This window comes from Salvelinus sp. IW2-2015, linkage group LG1 (genome assembly GCF_002910315.2).
Source record: "Salvelinus sp. IW2-2015 linkage group LG1, ASM291031v2, whole genome shotgun sequence".
Lineage (NCBI taxonomy): Eukaryota > Metazoa > Chordata > Actinopteri > Salmoniformes > Salmonidae > Salvelinus > Salvelinus sp. IW2-2015.
Genome location: NC_036838.1, coordinates 53375767 through 53399124, shown reverse-complemented (window position 1 = coordinate 53399124; position 23358 = coordinate 53375767). Strand labels below are relative to the sequence as shown.

The window sequence follows — 23358 nt, the reverse complement described above, 5'->3', positions numbered from 1 at the left end:
TAACCATGTGTATGTGACAAATTAAATTTGATTTGATTTGGTAGGTGTTGGGTCTGGAGAATGACCTCGGGGTGAAACTGGGACTGGGCCTGGGGCTGAGGCAAGGACTGAGGTTGGTGGTGGAGCTGGGGATGGGGCTGGAGCTGTGTGTGGTGTTGGGGCTGATTCAGATGTTCTGACACAGCCTGGGCTGCAGGTTCACTGATAAGCTTTATCAATGGTTTTCCTGTTCTGTCCTCAATCTCAGGTGGGTCAGGCCACTCAGGCTCAAAAGCATGGAAAGACTCAGGCTGGTCCTCCAGATCTGGTCAGATCTGGTCAGGCTGCCTGAAACGGCTGCATTTGGCTCTCTGGTTCTGGACTCTGTGGCTGAGATGACTGGAAAACATCCTCCGGCTCTGGGCTTGTTGCTGTGATGCACGCGATGGACGCCCCAGAGTTGGAGGGTGGATGACATGCAGACGAAGAGGCCCTTCCTTTTCCTCTCCTTCGGAGAATCACCCTGGATTTCCTCCTCCAGAATTTGCGCCCTGTGAGCTCGCTTTAGTGGTTCACTCTGAGCCCCTCTGTGGAGGTAGTCTATGCTTGCAGGCGTCAGCAACATGCTGCAGTTCCCGCTGCTCTCCTGGTATCCACACTTGATATGCTGACGATCCAAATGTCTTCTGTCTGATGAAGTAGAGACTTGATTACTTCATGAAATAATATCTCCAGCTACCTTACCTGGCATCATGCTGATGAAGGCTATGGTCCTCTGTCCAATAATCATGGTCAAAAACCTAGAAAGGCACCAGTGCAATCTGTGATGTGTGAAGGGTGAAGACCAGGGTCTCCTCCCACATGGGGTTGAACCCTGCAATGGCAAAGGGAAAGAACAAGACGATTAACCTCAATTGCATTTCCACAACATTTTACGTGCTTTTCATTCAACAGAAATGTAATAGAACATCAAAATGCTTACTTGAATGAGCATCTTCTTCAAATAAAATACAGAAAATAAATAGCTGTTGAAATAGAGCCTTTCCTGCAGTCAAATGATGCAGTTGCCTCATGTGTGGAATGTTATTKATATTTGTTATAATTTCATAATTAATAAACATAAATTTAGTCTAAACGCCAAAAATCCAGTGTCTCTATGTCAAACAGTRTTGTTATACAGTATTTCAGTCTTCTGTTATGTACTGTATATAAAGTGTAATATTGGGATGCAAACTTAAAATTGAATACATTTCAACTCTATATCTGACATGGTAGAGGTGTATGACACATTTTTTAAGCCCATAACCATGTGTGTGTGATATATACTTTTGTTTCAAAGTAAATTTGTTTAAGACTATCACACACCGTGTGACCCTGATTTAGCCCTCTGCATTAAAAGGTTGGTCAGGTCAATGCTCATCAACATCATCCAACACCCTTGTCTGCTGCTTACAGCAATCAATAGGCAGACCAATAATCTCCACCTCTACAAAAGGATCAATCATCTACAACAACAACAACAAAGAAGAACCATCTTCACATACAACACACGAGTGACAAGACTAAWTGCCTTGTAGTATCCTTGGGCTCCCGAGTGGGGCAGCGGTCTAAGGCACTGCATTTCAGTGCTAGAGGTGTCACTACAGATACCCTTGTTCAAATCCAGGTTGTATCACAACCGGCTGTGATTGGGAGTCCCATAGGGTGGTGCACAATTGGCCCAGCGTCGTCTGGGTTTGGCCGGTGTAGGCTGTCATTGTAAATAAGAATTTGTTCTTAACTGACTTGCCTGGTAAAATAAAGGTTCAATAAAAAAAAGAGGTGAATTGAGGTTGTCAGATAGGTCTCACTTCCCCTCAATCCACCAGCAGCTGCTGCCCACTGATGATCTTCAGCACCAGCTGAGTCTTCTTCTGTCCTGGCAGAGGGTCCTCCACTGTAGGGTTAAAGAAACCTGGGKAACACAGAAGGTAACATRCAGCCAGCAAACTCTTAGCTCAAGAAGCAGCTGCTGTATATTTCTAGTGTTAAACTTTATAATCAGTTTGGTCATATGCTTTAATTAAGCGATAAGGCACGAGGAGGTGTGGTATATGGCCAATATACCACGGCTAAGGACTGTTCTTAGCACGACGCAACACGGAGTGCCTGGATACAGCCCTTTATAATTGTACTTATAAACTGGGTGGTTCGAGCCCTGAATGTTGATTGGCTGAAAGCCGTGGTATATCAGACCGTATACCATGGGTATGACAATTTTTTTTTTTTTACTGTTTTAATTACGTTGGTAAACAGTTTATAATAGCAATAAGGCTCCTCAGGGGTTTGTGGTATTTAAGTGATAATGCCCTCGAAGCCGGTGTTTGGAGGATAAATTGGCAAACGTGCCAATWTATCCTCCAAACAGCGGCTTCGAGGGCATTATCACTTTTATACAACAGGTTACGAACATATTCAAATAATGATTGACAGATTTTAAGTAAAAACATTAATCTGATTAATTTATTCATACTATTTCATCCTTCCACAAGATATAGTCCCAAAACAAATCTAGGGTTGCTACCCAAGCCGGCTGGTCATTTGTTCTATTGGTTCGGTTGCCAGAGATGCGACCCAGTCGTTCAGTCTTTTTGTTCTGTATCTATGGACGCGACCCAGTCGTTTGTTCTAAATGTTCCATTGGCATACTGGCTGGCAACGTTCTTATCCCTTGCTTGCCAGCTAGCCAACTACGGCTAATTTACAGTCACGTCAAACAGTGGAGACAGAATAACAACAGTAGCTGCATTTGTTTAAGCTGTTTTCTAGTGACATTTATTTGGATACATCCATAACAATGAGCTAATAAGGCAGAGCCCCATCTGTTTTGAGCCCCACATAAAAAACTATTTTTAAAAAACGTTTTTGGGGGGGGACTTGCCTGTTTTGCATGTTATTTTGGCATTAATACGTGTCACATATCAGTTCGCAAACAATGTATAAAAAAAATATAGCATTGACTTAATAAAGCCGCATACAAACATGGTCTTTGACTAAGCAATCTTGGTATCAGCTATATAAAAACTGTGCATCGTCTGAAAAGGCTAGACTCAGCCTAACAGTCAGTCAAGACTGGTGGGCTGACGTTCTCATTATTGCAATAATTAATCGATATTAAATAAAGATGATTGTTTGAAGAAATGACCAAGACCAAGTCTCTCTCAGTACTGAATTTCCACAAKATTTTTGGCGACGAGGAGGTGATCTGCAACTTAACTGTTTACCGCTCCTAAAGATCTGGGTAAACTGTGCACAGGGGATCAGAAATTAGGATCTCAGGGTACACCACGCTCATTTTTATTATTGAGCAGCTGGACCCGCCTATGATCTGAGAGGTAGCGGGCACGGGTGGATACCAGATCTCGGACAGAGTACTGAGAGAGGTAGGCTTGGACAATCTATCAGTAAGTGATGAAATTATAAAGAAAAAGTATTTAAAAAATGAAAGCCCCTGTTTGAGGGTACGCTCAGAGCGAGGTCTTCCTTAAGAGGGCCACAGCTGAGGTAACTAGCAGGAATGAGTTGAGTTGATAAGAGTGTTCTTAAGTGYGGTATCCTTGGGCATTATTGTTAATTAGCCAGTTGCGGGCAACCAAAAATCCAATCCGTGGTACTGACTTGATCGCAGTAGGATGGTGAGGTTTGTGGGAACGAGGMGCCAGAGCCTGGTGACACRCTGCGGAGGCGCTAGTCCTGGCGAAGTTCTATTAGACGAGGGACCTGCGCCCGGTGACACCTGAAACGACACTGGCCCTGGCGAAGTCTAATTATAACGTGTTGTGTTAGTTGTGTGTTTTGCTAAATTAGGTAAACAGGTATGCCCTGGGTGACTATTGTTAGGTGTTATTGTAAGTGTTTTGTTACTCCTGATACTTAGTACATTTATGAGGTAAGGTTGGATTTTTTGGGACCGTGTTACGCATTTTGATAGCAGACATGGGTACTCTGTTGGTAGTTTTGCACATTTGGAAAGACATAAAATAATCTATACCATAGTAATCGCAATAGGCGATATCCCAGTGTGGATACAATACCCACACAATACAATACCAATTGTGGGACCACTAATTAGGCAATATTTTGATAATGGTATGTTTTTCCCTGTTCATATAGACAGGGTTTTGAAATCTAAAAACAGCGCTAACCGGTTTTCCTCGTCTGTCTCATTKCACGGTGTGTCTTTTGTTTGTGTTTTCTATGAAGTGAAAGGAGAGAGTGTGAGGGAAGTATGTTTTGGGAAAAGTACTGTTTGAATGAGAGTTTTGTGAGTGTATAAATAAGTGTTAATCTTACATTTGGATAAAAAGATATGTAGCGTTATCTTGGGGTTCCATTCAACACTGCCCATCATATAATATCACGGAGTGGTATTATTTAACCCCAAGTATTATTTAATTTCACCTACTGTTCTGACTTGGTGGTGCACATGTAGCCTATAACCTGTTTTAGAGAAATGTAATCATCAAATATTGTAAGAGCTWTCATTGTATGCTTATATGCCCCCTTTATTTATCCTACGGTTGTGACTTGGTGTACAGGGAGAACACTGTAAGAATGTTCCATGTTCTGAATTCTATCGCTGTACATTTCAAAAGTGCTAAACAAATAGTTATATTGACTACTTCCGTCCTAGCTCGCTCATTAATGTTTTAATCGAAATTACAGATTGCCTCTTATCCGCTTGTCATCTCCTTATGCCATAGTTTGTACATCTCATTTGTCATTAGAAACCACATTTGTTTAAACAAGTCAGCCATATCAGCAATGTTTTTTTTTAAGGTAGTAAATTAGGCTGAATTAACTGTTTCACTGCCAGCCAAGGCTACGCTGATAGCCAGGTGTAGCAGTGGTAAGATGTTGGGACTGTTGTTGGGATAGCTTTATGTAGGCCCTAACAGTTTGTGGGCAACGTTTGTCAAAGTTATAGTGCAATTCATGTATTGTTTAGTGTTGTGTTGTGTAGTGGCTTTGCTGGAATGCATCCCCCTTTTTTTTTGCCCCACCAAGATTTACATGCTAAAATCGCCACTGGTCAGGATACTGTTGTTCAGAGGAGCTAGCCAACAACACAGCTAACACAATAACTTCAAACTYAAGCTGAAAAGACTGCAAACTAGCTGCACTTCGTTTTGTTTGACCTTTTTTCAATTGACATTTCTTTGTATATATCCATAAAAATGATACCAGTTGATTCATGATTTCGACTGTCTGAGAAACGCTGCCTGCCTCTCTCTCTCTCGTTGTCACACCCTGATCTGTTTCACCTGTCTTTGTGAGTGTCCAGGTGTCGCCCAGCTTCCCCATTATCCCCTGTGTATTCATACCTGTGTTCTCTGTTTGTCTGTTGCCAGTTCGTTTGTTTCATCAAGCCCACCAGCGTTTTTCCCTCTGTTCCTCTCTCGATTGTTTTTCCGGTGTTGACCTTTTCTGCCTGCCCTGACCCTGAGCCTGCCGTCCTGTACCTTTGCCCCACCTATCTGGATTACTGACCTCTGCCTACCCTGACCCTGATCCTGCCCTTGACCTGTCTTTTGCCTGCCTCTGTTGGATTAATAAACTGGTGTTACTTCGATGGTCTGCATCTGGGTCTTACCTGAAACGTGATACTCGTCCCTACCCCTACATGTTCATTACTATGGGACAGCTGGAGATCGAATTTGAATATTAAAACAATATTGCAAATGTCGGAGAGACAGACAGCAAGGTTGATAGAAATCTCCGCTGATGAAAAGTAAATGAAAAGAAATGTGAGATAATGTCTACATGCTTTTTATAATGGAGATCTTCATAACTTCCCTGCCTTGGCTGATGAGAGAGCGGATTGCGCAGTCAGATGGAACAGAGTAAATAGGCATTTTAACGTCATAGATTTAGCCGGTGGTAACTTGTGGAATAGACCCTGGCTGGAATTGTCAGCCTGTGTAAAAGAGGCGAAGTCAGGTGCAGGAGAGTAGCGTGATGTAAACAGGCGCACTTTATTAAAGTTCCAAAACGAGAGCACAACATAAATCAAATGCGCTCAAAAACACGGAACATAACAAAAGTAAAGTGCGTAAAAAGACACCACAGCAACATGAAACAATTACACACAAAACATGATGGGAAACAGAGGGTTAAATACAAGTAGCTTAATTGGGGAAATGAAAACCAGGTGTGTATGGAAACAAGACAAGACAAATGGATATGAAAAATGGAGCGGTGATGGCTAGAAAGCCGGTGACGTCGATCGCCGAACGCCACCCGAACAAGGAGAGGAGCCGACTTCGGCGGAAGTCGTGACAGGAATAAGCTTTTAACCAATCAYCATTCAGGATTAGACCCACCCGTGGTACAAATGGCCAATATACCATGGCTAAGGGCTGTATCTAGGAACTCTGCTTTACATTGTGCCTAAGAACAGCCCTTAGCCGTGGTATATTGGCCATATACCACACCCCCTTTGGCCTTATTGCGTAACTATATGGCCTCAACTATACAGCTAGTGGCAGCTACCTGTGTTTTCTAATAGTACCCACCTCTATTCATAAGGGGCTTCAGCAAGTATCCACATTTGCCATTGTTTGAGAACTTGGCTCTGTTCAGTTCAAGCATGCGTCCCTCTGTTTGGTAATTCAGTGCAACTGAAAATATAAGATAAGATAAACCACAGGAAATACATTTTGGAGTATGAACAAGGCAGTGCATTTAGATGTTTGCCTCTAAATTGCCTTGTTGAATGCCTGCAAAAAGCAAAGCACTTTTAAGGTATTGTATGAGCAGGGTCTCTTATCCATATGACATCATGTGTTCCAGGGAGGCTGTGGGTTGACGTTGCTGGAGTCCACACGGTATCAGTTGTCTCTGGTTGAAGCGCACCAAATGAGCTGGCTTCAGAGCCATGATCTGGTTCACAATGCTCTCATTGAGGGAAGACACTTGCCAACTGGTCATATACTGTACACTGCCAACCAGAAAACACATTTGTGTAGGTTCACACCCACTGACAACCAGGAGGTYGAAAGACTCCCATGCTGAAAGAACTTGTGATATCGCTGTGCATGTTGAATGAGAAATAAATTATTTTGTCTGAAAATGGATACTCCTCCCCACCTTGTGTTTCAATGTCATGGACCCAGTCAGCCTTGGTGTACTTAACGAGGTCAAACAGGACTCGGGATAACCTCATTGTCTTCCCTTTCCTGAGGGCGAATAGGGGATGGGCAGACATAGCTGGATGCAGGGGTCAATCTAACACACCATTTTCAAAGTTAAAGTAAATGGTTTGATAATAGTATGTCACATTTGATTGGATTTACTTGTTGTTGTACACAATTTTGTTGTTGTACACATTACCTTCTTTTCCCCCCCTCTAAATGCAAGATATGAACAGTCAGCGTTTAGTGCAACAAGGGTCTTCCAGAAGGGGACATTTGTATTCTAACCAGAGCATGGAAAGATGTTAGAGCAGTAGAACACTGCCAGGGAATCACACAGGAGATGTAGGCTGTAGAGGTTTTGTACCTGTGGACAATATGTAAGAAAGGTACTATCTTGTCCCTTAAGGTAAACTATTTGCTCTTTTAAGGTACGAACTGCAACGGTACAATTATGTACCTATAAATAATGGTACAATGGATACACCTTACAGGGCACCACTATAGTGACAAGTGTTTGTACCCCTTTAAAACCTTTACTTAATACCCATCCCGGATCCGGGATCCTCCTCATCAAAAAAGCTGACTAGCATAGCCTAGCCTAACGGGACAGGGATATCATATAATATAATTTTCATGAAATCACAAGTCCAATACAGCAAATGAAAGATAAACATCTTGTGAATCCAGCCATCATTTCCGATTTTTTTAATGTTTTACAGCGAAAAAACACAATGTATTTCTGTTAGCTAACCACAATAGCCAAAACACCACAAACCGCATATTTTCACCATGTTTCTACCGCATAGGTAGCTTTCACAAAACTGACAAAATAGAGATAAAATTAGTCACTAACCAAGAAACAACTTCATCAGATGACAGTCTTAAAACATGTTATACAATACATTTATGTTTTGTTCGAAAATTTGCATATTTGAGGTATAAATCATAGTTTTACATTGCAGCCACAATCACAAATAACACCAAAGCAGCCAGAATAATTACAGAGAGCAACGTGAAATACATAAATACACATCATAAAACATTTATGAAAACTACATGGTGTACAGCAAATGAAAGATAAACATCTTGTGAATCCAGCCAATATTTCCGATTTTTTAAGTGTTTTACAGCGAAAACACAATATATATATTTCTATTAGCTCACTACAGTAGCCAAACACACAACGCAATTTACTCCCCGCAAAAATAGCTTGCACAAAACCGACAAAATAGAGATAAAATTAATCACTAACCTTGAACAAATTCATCAGATGACAGTCTTATAACATCATGTTATACAATACAACTATGTTTTGTTCGAAAATGTGCATATTTAGAGCTACAAATCCTATACATTGTGAATACGTAGCATCGATTCACCAGGAATCTCCGGAGATATTTTGGACACTCACCTAATCTGACCAAAGAAACTCATCATAAACTTTACATAACAATACTTGTTGATGGCAAATGAAAGATACACTGGTTCTTAATGCAACCGCCGTGTTAGATTTTTAAAAATAACTTTACCATAACATACAGCTTGCGTTATTGCGAGACAGCGCTCACCAAAACGGCGGAGAATAGGACTCAACATTTTACACAGAAATACGAAATAACATCATAAATGTTTTCTTACTTTTGCTGAGCTTCCATCAGAATGTTGTACAAGGAGTCCTTGGTCCAGAATAAATCGTTGTTTGGTTATAGAATGTCCATTTCTCTGTCGAATTCGCCCCACAATGCTAGCCAAGGTTGCTAACATTCCCATCCTCTCTTGACGCAAAGAACGGAAAACTTCAAAAGTCCCAATAAACGTTGAATAAACTGAAAAAACCTACTTTATGATGTTATTATCATATGTATGAAATAAAATCAGAGCCGAGATATTCGCCGTGTAAACCGAACGCTTTTCAGAAGATAGTGTCGAGCTCCGCCGCGCGCCTTCTAAGACAAAAAAATTCCGGACCTGCACTCCAAAAGCTCTTGTTCGGCCTCAGATCAAGCTAGACACCCCATTCCACCTTCCACTGCCTGTTGACATCTAGTGGAAGGCGTATGAAGTGCATGCATATCGATAAAAAAAGCCAGGTGAATAGGCAGGCCCTGAAACAGAGCCTCGTTTTCAGATTTTTCACTTCCTGTATGGAAGTTTGCTGCCAAATGAGTTCTGTTTTACTCACAGATATAATTCAAACAGTTTTAGAAACTTGAGAGTGTTTTCTATCCAATAGTAATAATAATATGCATATTGTATGATCTAGAACAGAGTACGAGGCTGTTTCATCTGGGCACAATTTTTTCCAAGGTGAAAACAGCGCCCCCCTATTGACAAGAAGTTTMTAAGTACAATTCTGTACCTTTTTTTCTGAGAGTGAATGATGATAATGACTACATTTACACACTAGTAAAGGTGGTGAAGGGAGTTTGTGATTTGCATTTGTGCTGGTGAGGAAATAATAATTTGCATGCTGGAGGGAATGGTGAAGAGGAGAGATGTTAATTTGCATAAACATGATTGGCAAGCGTGGTGTGGTGAAGCGAAGACTGGGTGGGGAGGGAGGGAGTTGTATGAGAGAATCAGCTGACCTTGCGTTTGAAGCTGCCCATGATATACCTGCGTTTCTTGGGTTTGGGCTCATCTGCAGTACCAGCTGTGTTGCCCTGAAATAGTAAAACATATTCCAGATTCTAGACGGCCTGACGACTTAAACTGAATTAATGCTCTATGTTCGGCTGCATACTTCAGTCTGAGACTGRCATCATTGATGTCGTTTGTGATGACATCAAAATGGGCTGTTGTACAAAACAAAGTCATCAGCAATTGGACTATCTCTAACCATTCAAAGTATCAAAGCCAATGACACGTTTTCAAAATGCCGCTTTACCCAAGCATGTTCTGGCTCTGGCCCAACCCATCGGTTTCTGGGACCAATCAGAACTGTTAGAATGTGTCTGAATTCTAGAAATCGTCTGGGAGGTAATCAGATCCAGACTCATTGCGGAGAAGAAACTAATGTATGTGGGCATGGCGGAGCGTTTGGCTGGAGCAAGGACTTTGGGTAGCCAAGCAAGACTCCCTGCAGAAACAATCAGCCACCAACTATCAGCTATCAGCCATCCGCTATCTCACTGTCTGATGGAATACCCAATGGCTTCAGCATCATCTTATGACAGAGCACCTGATAGTATCATGTGGTATAAGACATAGCTACTTTATTAGTCCATGCCAGATGGGAGGGGATCTGTCCCCGCCAGATCCCCCCATACACTGCAAAACAGCAATCAACTGAAAAAGTTCCAGAAATTGGGCTATTATGCCACCTAGAGGGACTTAAGGAACACAACAAATGTCCTGGGATATTTTTACTCTAAACATGTATATTTTGCCCTCAGTCTATTTTAGCCTAAACAGTAGTAACAGTCTTACATCTGTGTTCATCTGGATGTCATCTTCATCCTCATCTTCCTCTTCCCCACTGTCTTCATCCGACACATCCCCTACCTCTGCATCACCGTCAATGTTAGCTGGGAGCTTCTTTCCCTACCTTATTATTTCAACAGAAGATGTTCAGTAATGTTATATTTATTGGGGTAACATTTCATGATTTGGAAATTATCGCTATAAAAATGACTGAGTGCTTCCATTGGTTYAACAACAAATTGACAAAGAAAAGATGGCTCTACCTTGACTAGAACTTTCCTTTTCAGGAGCTCTGGGGAGCGCAGCTTTCTGAATTCATTCATATTGACCGTAGACAGGTCCACCTTGTCCTGGAGTACCTCCATCAGAGACTCAGCCATCTTCTTCTGCTGGGGCACTGTGCAATGGTTCTCTATGGATAGGATAACTGGGTACCTGGGGATGTATGACACAACCATAGAGATAGATACTCTAGTGTTTTAGCATGCAGTGCCATTGAGGACTTTCACAATTTTTAAGTAGTCAACTGGGTTGTCGAGCTCCGCCGCGCGCCTTCTAAGACAAAGAAAATTCGGCCTTAGATCAAGCTAGACACCCCATTCCACCTTCCACTGCCTGTTGACATCTAGTGGAAGGCGTATGAAGTGCATGCATATCGATAAATAAAAGCCAGGTGAATAGGCAGGCCCTGAAACAGAGCCTCGTTTTCAGATTTTTCACTTCCTGTATGGAAGTTTGCTGCAAAATGAGTGACTTTCTATGGGTTAAGAAAGGATCACATAATTCCATCCAGGTCATCAGGAGGGATCAGCCAATGAATTATACTTTTCACATCTGGAGGTGGCATTAAATCGCCAACCTTTGCTTTATACCTGGTAAAACAACACACTCTACGTGGCAGTGTACATCCGTTCAGTTTGTTTACCAACTCATAAAAGTAGTAGAAGACGAAAATGAACTACTTCAAAATGGAGATGGCCTCAATGGTGCTGCACATGCTCTCACATACGCCAGAACGGGACAGATACAATGTTGCATCCTCTAACTATCTCTAAGGTCTCAACATATTGGAATGTAAAGTGAGTTGCCCATGAATGGTTTGCTATTGCTATCTATACCTGGGCTGGATATGGTGACAAKATGAAGGTACTTACTGATTCTTTGTAAAGGCKTATTTGTTAATGGTTTCAATGAAGTCTTTGAGGAGGATCTTGGATGTCAGTGTGTAGCCATGATAAATAATAGATTTCCTGTCTGGTCCATCCAAGCAGTCCACTGAGAGACACGGTGAGTAAGTGAGTGATCGGGTGATCGAGTGAGAGATCAAGTGAGTGATGAGGATGGTATGTACTAGTAAGAGAACAGCACTGCAATGTTTTCAGTGGGGAGGCAGTTAAAGGGTCAGGATAGTGCCTAAGCTTACCTTCCACACAGCGACAGCCAGCCTGGAGCACGTTGGCATACATGTCTACCCTGGATTCAGACAGAAGCTGGTCCCCTGTCATGTAGGTGTTGTGGGACGAGGCTATGAAGTAGTTACACAGGGGCTGGGTCATGTCCTGGTGCACATGATGGTGGTCTGGGTTAAAGATATCCCCTGCAGGTTGGTGAAACCTTATGCAAGAATTGTGACGCGTGACCTTTCTGTCATTGACATTCTGTTTTGTATTTTGATATTTCTGTGGGCTGTGATACTTAAGTTACAAGTGCTTGTGTCATGAAAATCATTACCATCGATGCKCAGAACTATATTCTTGTAACGATCGTTCTCCTCCTCTTCGTCTGAAGAGGAGGAGTAGGGATTGGACCAAAGCGCAGCGTGATAGTTTGACATAATGATTTAATAAATGATAGAACGACGAAACACGAAAACACTTCAACAAACTATAAAACAAATAAACGATGTAGACAGACCTGGACTTGAGAACTTACAAAATACAAAGAACGCACGAACAGGAACAGACTACATACACGAACGACAAAACGAAACAGTCCCGTGTGGTGCAACATACACAGACACGGAAGACAACCACCCACAAACAAACAGTGAGAACACCCTACCTTAATATGGTTCTCAATCAGAGGAAACGTCAAACACCTGCCTCTAATTGAGAACKATATCAGGCAACACATTAACCCCAACATAGAAACACAAAACATAGACTACCCACCCAGCTCACGTCCTGACCAACTAAACAAAGTTAAACAAAGGAAAAATAAGGTCAGGAACGTGACAATTCTGTAGGTTTTGAGCACATTGCTCAAACTGACCCATTATCTCCAGACAATAATCTATGGTGACACCCACCATCTACCACACAGAAAAATAAGAAAAGAAAAGAGAGAGCAACAATGACTGAAGAATGTAAAAAATATCTTACATATTCTGCTTTAATTCAGTTTTACCTTCTGTTCAATTTCCATGAACCAGACAAGGTCATCTGCACGTAGACATCATCTTATAGAAGGTGCAGAATTCTTCAAACGCTAACAAACCCTGGTTATCGTCTGTGTCTGCTCCCTGAAAATGGAAAGAAAATGTTAATGTTTAGGTTTAGGGTTAGGGTTTAGGATTAGGTTTAGGGTGAGAAGAGTTGGGTTTAGGGTTAGGGTTAGGGTTAGACTGGGACAGTGCTTTTGCTGCTGGTTAGATTTATGTCACTGTTTGTCTAAGATAAACACAGAAAACAAATCCTCTAAAGAACACAACTACTAATACACATTCTACTTGCACAGCCACAGACTGACACAAAACAACACTGTGTTTGACATGAGGAGTTAAGATAGACAGAAGACAGGTAATGTAATGGAACACACCGCACTCAAAGTGCCTCAGCATGGATTACTGGAGCATAATGCTGAACACATACAGTTTTACAACGACAGCCATCTGTTATTTTCAGCGGTGGCCATATGCCCTGGGCTTCCTCTAGCGTGCTCCTCCTGTACAGCGACCAACCTGCGCTCTCTCAAGGTACGGCTAGGAAACTCTGACACACGACATCACATCCTTCATACTAGCTCCAAGCTAGGATTGGAGATCAAGTTGTCAGGCCAGGATCTTTGACCCATAAAACCCGTTTGGAAAAGTCTTGTCATCAGTAAAACCCTGTTGCTGACTTTTAAAGTAGCCTAGGGCAGTGGTTCCCAACCTGTGTTCTGACGGGGGCATCCGTCATTTGTTGTTGTTATTGTTTWAAAAAAATCATTTTTAAAATAATGCTTTTCTTTAAAAGATAATATTACAGTTGGGAGTATAAATGTTGCATTYGTTTTCACAATACAAATTGTTTATAATAATAATAGGCCTTTAATCTGTTACATTCACTGATAGAAATGACTCTAAATTTACCAGCCAGGATATTTAATGGAAAGAAATTTGTGATTCTGCTATGGTCGTCCTCATGAGTTATGACAGTGATTTGGTGGGTACATTGTGTGCAGAACCATGTAAGGAAACCTGAAACGCAAGCTCTTCCAAAGTAGTGATAAGAGATGCTGGGTTTTGTTTTATATATATTTATCCACATGATAAATATAATTATCTTCTGTAAAACTACTGTATTGTAATGAGAAACATTGAGATACCCCAGATCTTGGATCATCTGAATATGATCTTATCTTAAACAGCTCTCTGACTTTCTGCCTGGGTAGGTTCACCTTGAGTTTGTGGATCAGCTGAAGAACCTCTCCAAGGCTCAAATTGCCATCCCCGTTTTTGTCTGCCTCTGAGAAGGTTTGTTGTAACCATGTGGAATAAGAGTTAAGGATGAGACACGGAGACCAGTGACCAATGACATCAAGACATTACTTTTAGTGTGTATCAAAATGCATCCTATGTGACATGACATCCCTGGAATTACATGTGTTGCTACACATGATTTTTCACTAATGTGGGAAAGTATCCTAATCTAATCAAATAACCACAGGCTGATGATATTCAGGTCCTATTCTATTTGTCAAATGTGTGTATTCATTGCTCTTTTAGGGCGGTCTATAGTCTATATTCACCAATTGTTCATGAGGCTACAGGTGCCCTACGAGTGACATGCTCCACAGTAACAGAGTAAAGGATATTGGTCCCTTTTGCGTTGTCTCTTCGCCAGACTGTCTTCGGCACTGATGCCAGCCATGGGGTAATTCAGGCCAGTAATCCAGGTGTGGGCCTCATCTCCAGGTCAAGAGACTCCACATGGTCGCCATGGTAAATACTGAAGCAGCAGTTGGGGTCAAAGCGGCTGTCGGCATAGCGCTGGAAGATCTCAGATCTCTTCCCGTCACACGCCTCATAGATGGATTTGGGAGTGGGGAGAAACAACATTAAAATGAACGGGAATGAAATCCAGGTCGTTATTGTAAAATAGAATGTGTTCTCAATGACTTACCTGGTTAAATAAAGGTAAAGAAAAMAAAAATAATAATACAGCAGTAAATTATCTGTAATAACCGATTTCATCAACCCGGACTCAGGAATAGATGTAACATAGMAAACAAAAATCCAGGGCATTCAAATGATTATGATATGTTATGGTACGTATTAATTTGTGGATGTCCATCATTCATTTCGTATGATATGTTTCGAATTCCAAATTGTAAAATATGTTACGAATTTGCAATACGTATGATATATTACGAATTCCAATTTGTTGTACGAACGTTAACTAGGTGGCTAACGTTAGCGAGGCTAGGGGTTAGGGTCAGGGGTGAAGGTTATGGTTAAGGTTAGGATTTAGGTTAAAGGGTTAAGGTTAGGGTTCTGGAAAGGGTTGAAAGTAGCTAAAAAGTAGTAAGCTAATCATCTAAAATGCTYAAGTTGTCCGTGATGAGATTCAAACACGCAACCTTTGGGTTGCTAGATGTTCCTGTTATACACCTACCCATCCACCCCAACCAACACACCATCCTTTCATTTCTGCCTTAACTAACCTTCTGTCTTATGTAACCATACTAAACATAACATATCATTCTGGTCTAATCTATATGAGTAATTAGGTGGTAGCTAATACACACATGCAGTATCATCATTTGCACATTGAGTATGGAATTGGACTGGTAAATGGTTGCATGTAGACAAAGTGGAAATACAAGAGTATTCCTCAAGTACTAGGCTGAAACCCTATCTGAAACATTCCTTGTGTGACTCACTTTAAGCCTTGCTTCCTGGAGGGCGTCCAGCGGATGCAGGACTTGTGTTCATCCAGGTAGAAGAACCTGACCAGCCGCATATTCCCTTTCAGTTTGGTCATCTGGGTGCCAGTCTGCATGGTGCACGTACACCTCTCCGCTGCAGACAAGCCACAGGGAGGGAGGAACGATCATCTCGTGACAGACAAAAGCCACAGGGAGGGAGGAACACCTCACCTCTCCGCTGCAGACAAGCCACAGGGAGGGAGGAACACACTCACCTCTCCGCTGCAGACAACACAGGGAGGGAGGAACACATCACCTCTCCGCTGCAGACAAGCCACAGGGAGGGAGGAACACATCACCTCTCCGCTGCAGACAAGCCACAGGGAGGGAGGAACACATTCACCTCTCCGCTGCAGACAAGCACAGGGAGGGAGGAACACATTCACCTCTCCGCTGCAGACAAGCCACAGGGAGGGAGGAACACATTCACCTCTCCGCTGCAGACAGCCACAGGGAGGGAGGAACACATACACCTCTCCGCTGCAGACAAGCCACAGGGAGGGAGGAACACATACACCTCTCCGCTGCAGACAAGCCACAGGGAGGGAGGAACACATTCACCTCTCCGCTGCAGACAAGCACAGGGAGGGAGGAACACATTCACCTCTCCGCTGCAGACAAGCCACAGGGAGGGAGGACACATACACTCTCCGTGCAGACAAGCCAAGGGAGGAACATACATCTCGCTGCAGAAGCACAGGGAGGGAGGAACACATTCACCTCTCCGCTGCAGACAAGCCACAGGGAGGGAGGAACACATACACCTCTCCGCTGCAGACAAGCACAGGAGGGAGGAACACATTCACCTCTCCGCTGCAGACAAGCCAAGGGAGGGAGGAACACATCACCTCTCGCTACAGACAGCACGGGAGGAAGGACACATACACTCTCCGCTGCAGACAAGCCACAGGGAGGGAGGAACACATACACCTCTCCGCTGCAGACAAGCCACAGGGAGGGAGGAACACTCACTCTCCGCTGCAGACAAGCCACAGGGAGGGAGGACACACTCACTCTCCGCTGCAGACAAGCCAGGGAGGGAGGAACACATCACCTCTCCGCTGCAGACAAGCCACAGGGAGGGAGGAACACATTCACCTCTCCGCTGCAGACAAGCCACAGGGAGGAGGAACACATTCACCTCCGCTGCAAACAGCCACAGGGAGGGAGGAACACATTCACCTCTCCGCTGCAGACAAGCCACAGGGAGGGAGGAACACATTCACCTCTCCGCTGCAGACAAGCCACAGGGAGGGAGGAACACATACACCTCTCCGCTGCAGACAAGCCACAGGGAGGGAGGAACACATACACCTCTCCGCTGCAGACAAGCCAAGGAGGGAGGAACACATTCACCTCTCCGCTGCAGACAAGCCACAGGGAGGGAGGAACACATTCACCTCTCCGCTGCAGACAAGCCACAGGGAGGGAGGAACACATACACCTCTCCGCTGCAGACAAGCCACAGGGAGGGAGGAAACACTACACTCTCCGCTGCAGACAGCCACAGGGAGGGAGGACACATTCACCTCTCCGCTGCAGACAAGCCACAGGGAGGGAGGAACACTATCACCTCTCCGTGCAGACAAGCCACAGGGAGGAGGAACATTCACCTCTCCGCTGAAGACAAGCCACAGGGAGGGAGAACATTCACCTCTCCGCTACAGACAAGCCACAGGGAGGGAGGACACATACACCTCTCCGCTGCAGACAAGCCACAGGGAGGGAGGAACACATACACCTCTCCGCTGCAGACAAGCCACAGGGAGGGAGGAACACACTCACCTCTCCGCTGCAGACAAGCCACAGGGAGGGAGGAACACATACACCTCTCCGCTGCAGACAAGCCACAGGGAGGAGGAACACACTCACCTCTCAGCTGCAGACAAGCCACAGGGAGGAGGAACACATTACCTCTCTGCTGCAGACAAGCCACAGGGAGGAGGAACACATTCACCTCTCCGCTGCAGACAAGCCACAGGGAGGGAGGAACACATTCACCTCTCCGCTGCAGACAAGCCACAGGAGGGAGGAACACATTACCTCTCCGCTGCAGACAAGCCACAGGGAGGGAGGAACACACTCACCTCTCCGCTGCAGACAAGCCACAGGGAGGGAGAACACACAACCTCTCCGCTGGAAAGCCACGGGAGGGAGGAACATACACCTCTCCGCTGCAGACAAGCCACAGGGAGGGAGGAACACATACACCTCTCCGCTGCAGACAAGCACAGGGAGGGGAACACATACACCTCTCCGCTGCAGAGAAGCCACAGGGAGGGAGGAACACATTCACCTCTCCGCTGCAGAGAACACAGGGAGGGAGGAACACATTCACCTCTCCGCTGCAGACAAGCCACAGGGAGGAGGAACACACACACCTCTCCGCTGCAGACAAGCCACAGGGAGGGAGGAACATACACCTCTCCGCTGCAGACAAGCACAGGGAGGGAGGAAAACATACACACACGTGGTTAACATCGATGGCCTTTGTGCTCATACAGTACAGATCTTTCTGTCCCTGTACTGTACTTTTGTGCCCTAAAAGAATAGCATTTGGGCCCACCGTTACAACAACAACAAAAAACATGTCAAATTTGCAGTTTCACATGTGAACATCTAATTTTCACATGTGAAATCACTTTTTCACGTGAAATAGCTGTTTTCACATGTTGAGCTTAAATTCACATCTGAAACTATATTTTCACATGTATTAAATTTAGAGTTCACATGTTAACACCACCCTTTCACATGTAAGGAGAAAAACTTGTTTTCACTTTATGTGAATGGCAGTTTCACGTGAAAAACTTTCTCATGTGAAAATGTCATGTTCATTTGTGGAATTGCAAGTTCACAAGAGCATTAGTGAGGTTGAGCACTGATGTTGGGCGACTAGGCCTGGCTCGCAGTCAGCGTTCCAATTCATCCCAAAGGTGTTCGATGGGGTTGAGGTCAGGGCTCTTTGCAGGCCAGACAAGTTCTTCCACACCGATCTCGAGAAATCATTTCTGTATGGACCTCGCTTTGTGCACGGGGCATTGTCATGCTGAAACAGGAAAGGGCCTTCCCCGAACTGTTGCCACAAAGTTGGAAGCACAGAATCGTCTAGAATTTCATTGTATGCTGTAGGGTTAAGATTTCTCTTCACTGGAACTAAGGGATCTAGTGTAACCGATGTGAAACGGCTAGCTAGTTAGCGGTGGTTTGCTTTAATAGCGTTTCAATCGGTGACGTCACTCGCTTTGAGACCTTGAAGTAGTGGTTCCCCTTGTTCTGCAAGGGCCATGGCTTTTGTGGAGCGATGGGTAACGATGCTTCGTGGGTGATTGTTGTTGATGTGTGCAGAGGGTCCCTGGTTCGCGCCCGGGTCGGGGCGAGGGGACGGACTAAAGTTAAACTGTTACACTAGCACGAACCATGAAATACAGCCCCAGACCATTATTCCTCCTCCACCAAACTTTACAGTTGGCACTATGCATTCAGCCAGGTAGTGTTCTCCTGGCATCTGCCAAAACCAGGTTTGTCTGTCTGACTGCCAAATTGTGAAGCGTGATTCATCACTCCAGAGAACATGTTTCCACTGCTCCAGAGTCCAATAGTGGCGAGCCTTACACCACTCCAGCCGACGTTTGGCATTGCACATGGTGATCTTAGGCTTGTTTGCGGCTGTTCGGCCATGGAAACCCATTTCATGAAGCTCCCGATGACCAGTTCTTGTACTGACGTTGCTTCCAGAGGCAGTTTGGAACTCGGTAGTGAGTGTTGCAACTGAGGACAGATGATTTTTACACACTTCAGCAGTCCCGTTCTGTGACCTAACACTTTGTGGCTTAGCCGTTGTTGCTCCTAGAAGTTTCCACTTTACTATAATAGCACTTACAGTTGACCGCAGCAGCTCTAGCAGGGCAGAAGTTTGATGAACTGACTTGTTGGAAAGGTGGCATCCAATGACAATGCCACATTGAAAGTCAGTGAGTTATTCAGTAAGCCCATTCTATTTAAAAAAATGTAACCTTTATTTAACTAGGCAAGTCAGTTAAGAACAAATTCTTATTTACAATGCGGCCTAGGAACAGTGGGTTAACTGCCTTGTTCACGGGCAGGAGGACATATTTTTTACCTTGTCACCTCAGGGATTTGTTCTAGCAACCATTTGGTTACTGGCCCAGTGCTCTAACCACTAGGCTACCTACCACCCCTATTGCCAATGTTTGTCTATGGAGATTGCATGACTGTGTGCTTGATGTTATACACCTGTCAGAAACTAATTTGAAGGGTTGTCCACATACCTTTGTATATATAGTGTATTAAATTAGCGCTGTCAGTAAAATTTGAAATTTCAGTGCAACATTTTTTTAAATCAAATTTTCGGAATGCGTTCAAAATGCACTGAAAACATCCAACAAAAATTAAAGCTCAGTTTGAGCAAATTATGCTTTTCACTTGAATTTTTTTCTTTTTTTGTAAGCGTATATACAGATGTAAGATCTTAATTTGATCAACCTGTTGCAAAGGCACTTTCCTGCAATGCAGGAAATGACAAACATGTAGTGTATTTAAAGTTTTAAAAGGCTTTTGAAGTTTGTAATTTCCACCTTGAACATATTTTGCTCCAACATTGACTAATTGATTGATTGAGTCTACTGTAGGCTTATCTACAGTTGACTTTGTCTTTAAAACTGAACTGGCTTCCATTAGGACCTTCTGTCCCATGGGCCGTGACATGTTTGTATAGTATGTATGTTTTGTATTGTAATGTTGAGCATGACAGTAAGAGCAGGTAACCTTCCTCAGCGATCTGGAGTAGAGAGAGACGTGCTGCCCGCTCGTCTGTATCACTCAGTATAATCTCCAAGCATTGTCTGGAGTCCATACCCATCATCTATGCATGTTACCTGCATTTTCCCTCTGTTATGATGGGAACCCACAGATTGTTGGTGGTAATTGAAAGTGTTATAATATTCAGCGCTATTATTTTTTCCACATTTTGTTGTGTTACAGCCTGAATTGAAAGCAGATTAAATGTAGATGTTTTGGTCACTGGCCTGCACACAATACAACATAATGTCAAAGTGGAATTATGTTTTTAGAAGCGTTTACTAATTAATACAAAATGGAAAGCTGAAATGATTGGCTTGTTGATTGGCTTATGTTTGTTTCTGCATACTGTATGTGTGTGTGTTTTTGTCTGAGCATTAATTGTTTGTGCATTTTGTCCCATATCCACAGAGGACAAAGAAGTTACATATTGCGCCTTTAAATTGTCCCTGTTTCTTAGATATGATTACATAACAGTGTTACACTTTGTGTAACTCACTGACAGTAGTAAAATATAAAACACACCATTGAATATGGTTGATTTGATTTTTAATGGGTATTATACAGGTTTTCCAAAGAAAAAATCTACACTGAAACAAGTGGCAAAAACAACCCCCACTTACAAACCAAAACTACAACAAGAGCATAAACACAATGTATAATGTTATTACATTGTACCCAACAGGTATTCAGTGGGGAGATAATAGTAACTGGTACATGAGACATAAAAGTATTTTATTCTACAATACATAAGAGAGCACCTAGGGATGAAACCCAGAGAAGTTGTAATATTTATCCTAATTGGAGCTTTAGCATTGGGAAACCTGATAAAGGAATTGATGCTGAGATATCGTCTTCAGGTATCGATTTTGGTCTGGGTTTTGGTACACACTTAARGATACATCAAATGAGATACATTTTCTGAAAATTGTCATTGAAGAAAGAAAATAAAGAGGACATTTTAAATGTTCTCTCTCTYTTTTTGTCTCCATCTGACAAAGATCACTGATCAGTCAATTAGCAATATTTCCTCTTCTTTTTTCTACCCATAATTCATTGTAATAAATGCACATTGATTTCAGATGATATTGAAGGGGAACAATAATGAAACTAGAATATCAACATTTCAAATATAGAGTTTCTATTGGTTTCAAGTAAGAGTCAAAATGATATTCATATGCAATTTAGGTGTGAAGCAAGCAAACTTATTGACAAAAATCTTATTTACAAAATCATCCTTAAACGTTGTATTTACACAAGAGGTCATTAAATGATGTTGTTCAATTCTATGTTCATGTTCATTTGTGAGTTGAAAAACATAAGAGGGAGTTAAATGCACAATGCAATTTTATTTTTTAAAAGTGCAATTACTTTTAGTAAAGTAAAAAAATATATCCATATTTTGTATATGTAGAAATGTTGTTCATATAAACAGCACATGTTGCTTTTTCAAAGAGCCCTAAAACCAGTGACTAAAAATGTATGCTGCTTATAATTGACAAGCAGGAAATTATTTCAGGATATAAATTATTTTACAGTACTCGATACAAAATTGGAAATACCTCAATTCACCAAAGAGAAAGAGAAAGCTTTATCAAAGGTGTTTTATGMGGGCGGAACTCCATTTTAGCATGGACAAGCACATTTAAACATTTGTCACATGGTTTGGTTTCATACACAATATACTGTATCTCAAAACAATTAAAAAACAAAACATATTAAGTTGTATAAGGATTGTAAAAAGTAACACTTTCATAAAATATTTAAGATGAGAACAAAAAGGTGGCTGGAACTGATTCCAGACCACACAATCCCAAATACTTCAGGCTTTAAATACAAGAACACAAATACACACGGTAGAGAAGCTGGTATACATAGGCCTATATGTTTGTATGTGAATGTGTAAATATGTATGTGAGCGTTGCCTGTAGGATAGCAGTGCTGCTCAGACAACATTTCCTGTACAACATCAAAATGAAAACATTAGAATTAAGCAAACTGATCGGTTGAATGAAGTAAATAGTGGTCAACTGGTGTCCATTGTTTTCAGTGGTTTGTAATACCTTAAAGTGTACCGAGATTGTGTGGCACAAGCAAGAGTTACATCTGCTGCTGTCATTTCATGAAAACAATCACTCCTCCTTTATATTCAAGTAACATTATGTAGCTATATTTCTACATTTTTAAATAGCTTATACCAAAATAAAATCGTTAAAAAGCTTCAGGAATCTGACTGAGGGCTCTAAAGTCACTTGTGAGGTGTCTTCTATGTAGTTTATTTCTTATCATCTGTAGGCTGTACGTCATGCGTATTCATGCTTCTATCCAGTTCACCCTATGCAGTTCATATATTATTATAATAATGTCCATTTCTATCCTATCAGTAACCATATCAGTAATCAGAAGATTTATTTTTCATACTATGAAAACATATTGACTTTGCTCCAACAAACATCTTTAATTTACTGAATTTCTTTCCCTTAACAAGAGGCGCAATTCAGTCTGTATCCAGCCTCTTCCATTACGTCTCTGACTCCAGTCCACTGCATGCATCTTTAGGATCCATTGGGGTGTTATGTCTGTCTGTGTGTCTCTGTGCTAGTGTGTTCGGGGTTCATGGCGTTGTCCTGTGGGCCTCCCAGCTGAGCCTGCAGGTCCTTGACCACCCTCTCCAGGCTCTGCCGCGCCTCCCTCTCCTGCTGCAGCTCCTCTCTCAGCTGCTCTCGGTCCGCCTCCGCCTGATGCAGCTGTACCTGCAGCTCTTTAATCTGGA

At 42.7% G+C, this 23358-nt stretch overlaps 1 protein-coding gene and 1 pseudogene across 1 annotated transcript in view; both read right to left on the bottom strand.

Moving 5' to 3' along the window:
* Positions 1 to 214: 214 nt before the first annotated feature.
* LOC111978073 (1-phosphatidylinositol 4,5-bisphosphate phosphodiesterase eta-2-like) lies at positions 215 to 22892 on the bottom strand (annotated as a pseudogene).
* LOC111969924 (ski oncogene-like) overlaps positions 22765 to 23358 on the bottom strand; it is a 49671-nt gene continuing 49077 nt past the window's right edge. The window contains exon 7 of the mRNA XM_023996319.2: positions 22765 to 23353. Coding sequence (XP_023852087.1) covers positions 23159 to 23353 — 195 coding nt within the window. The 3' untranslated portion in view covers positions 22765 to 23158. The remainder of the gene's footprint in view (positions 23354 to 23358) is intronic.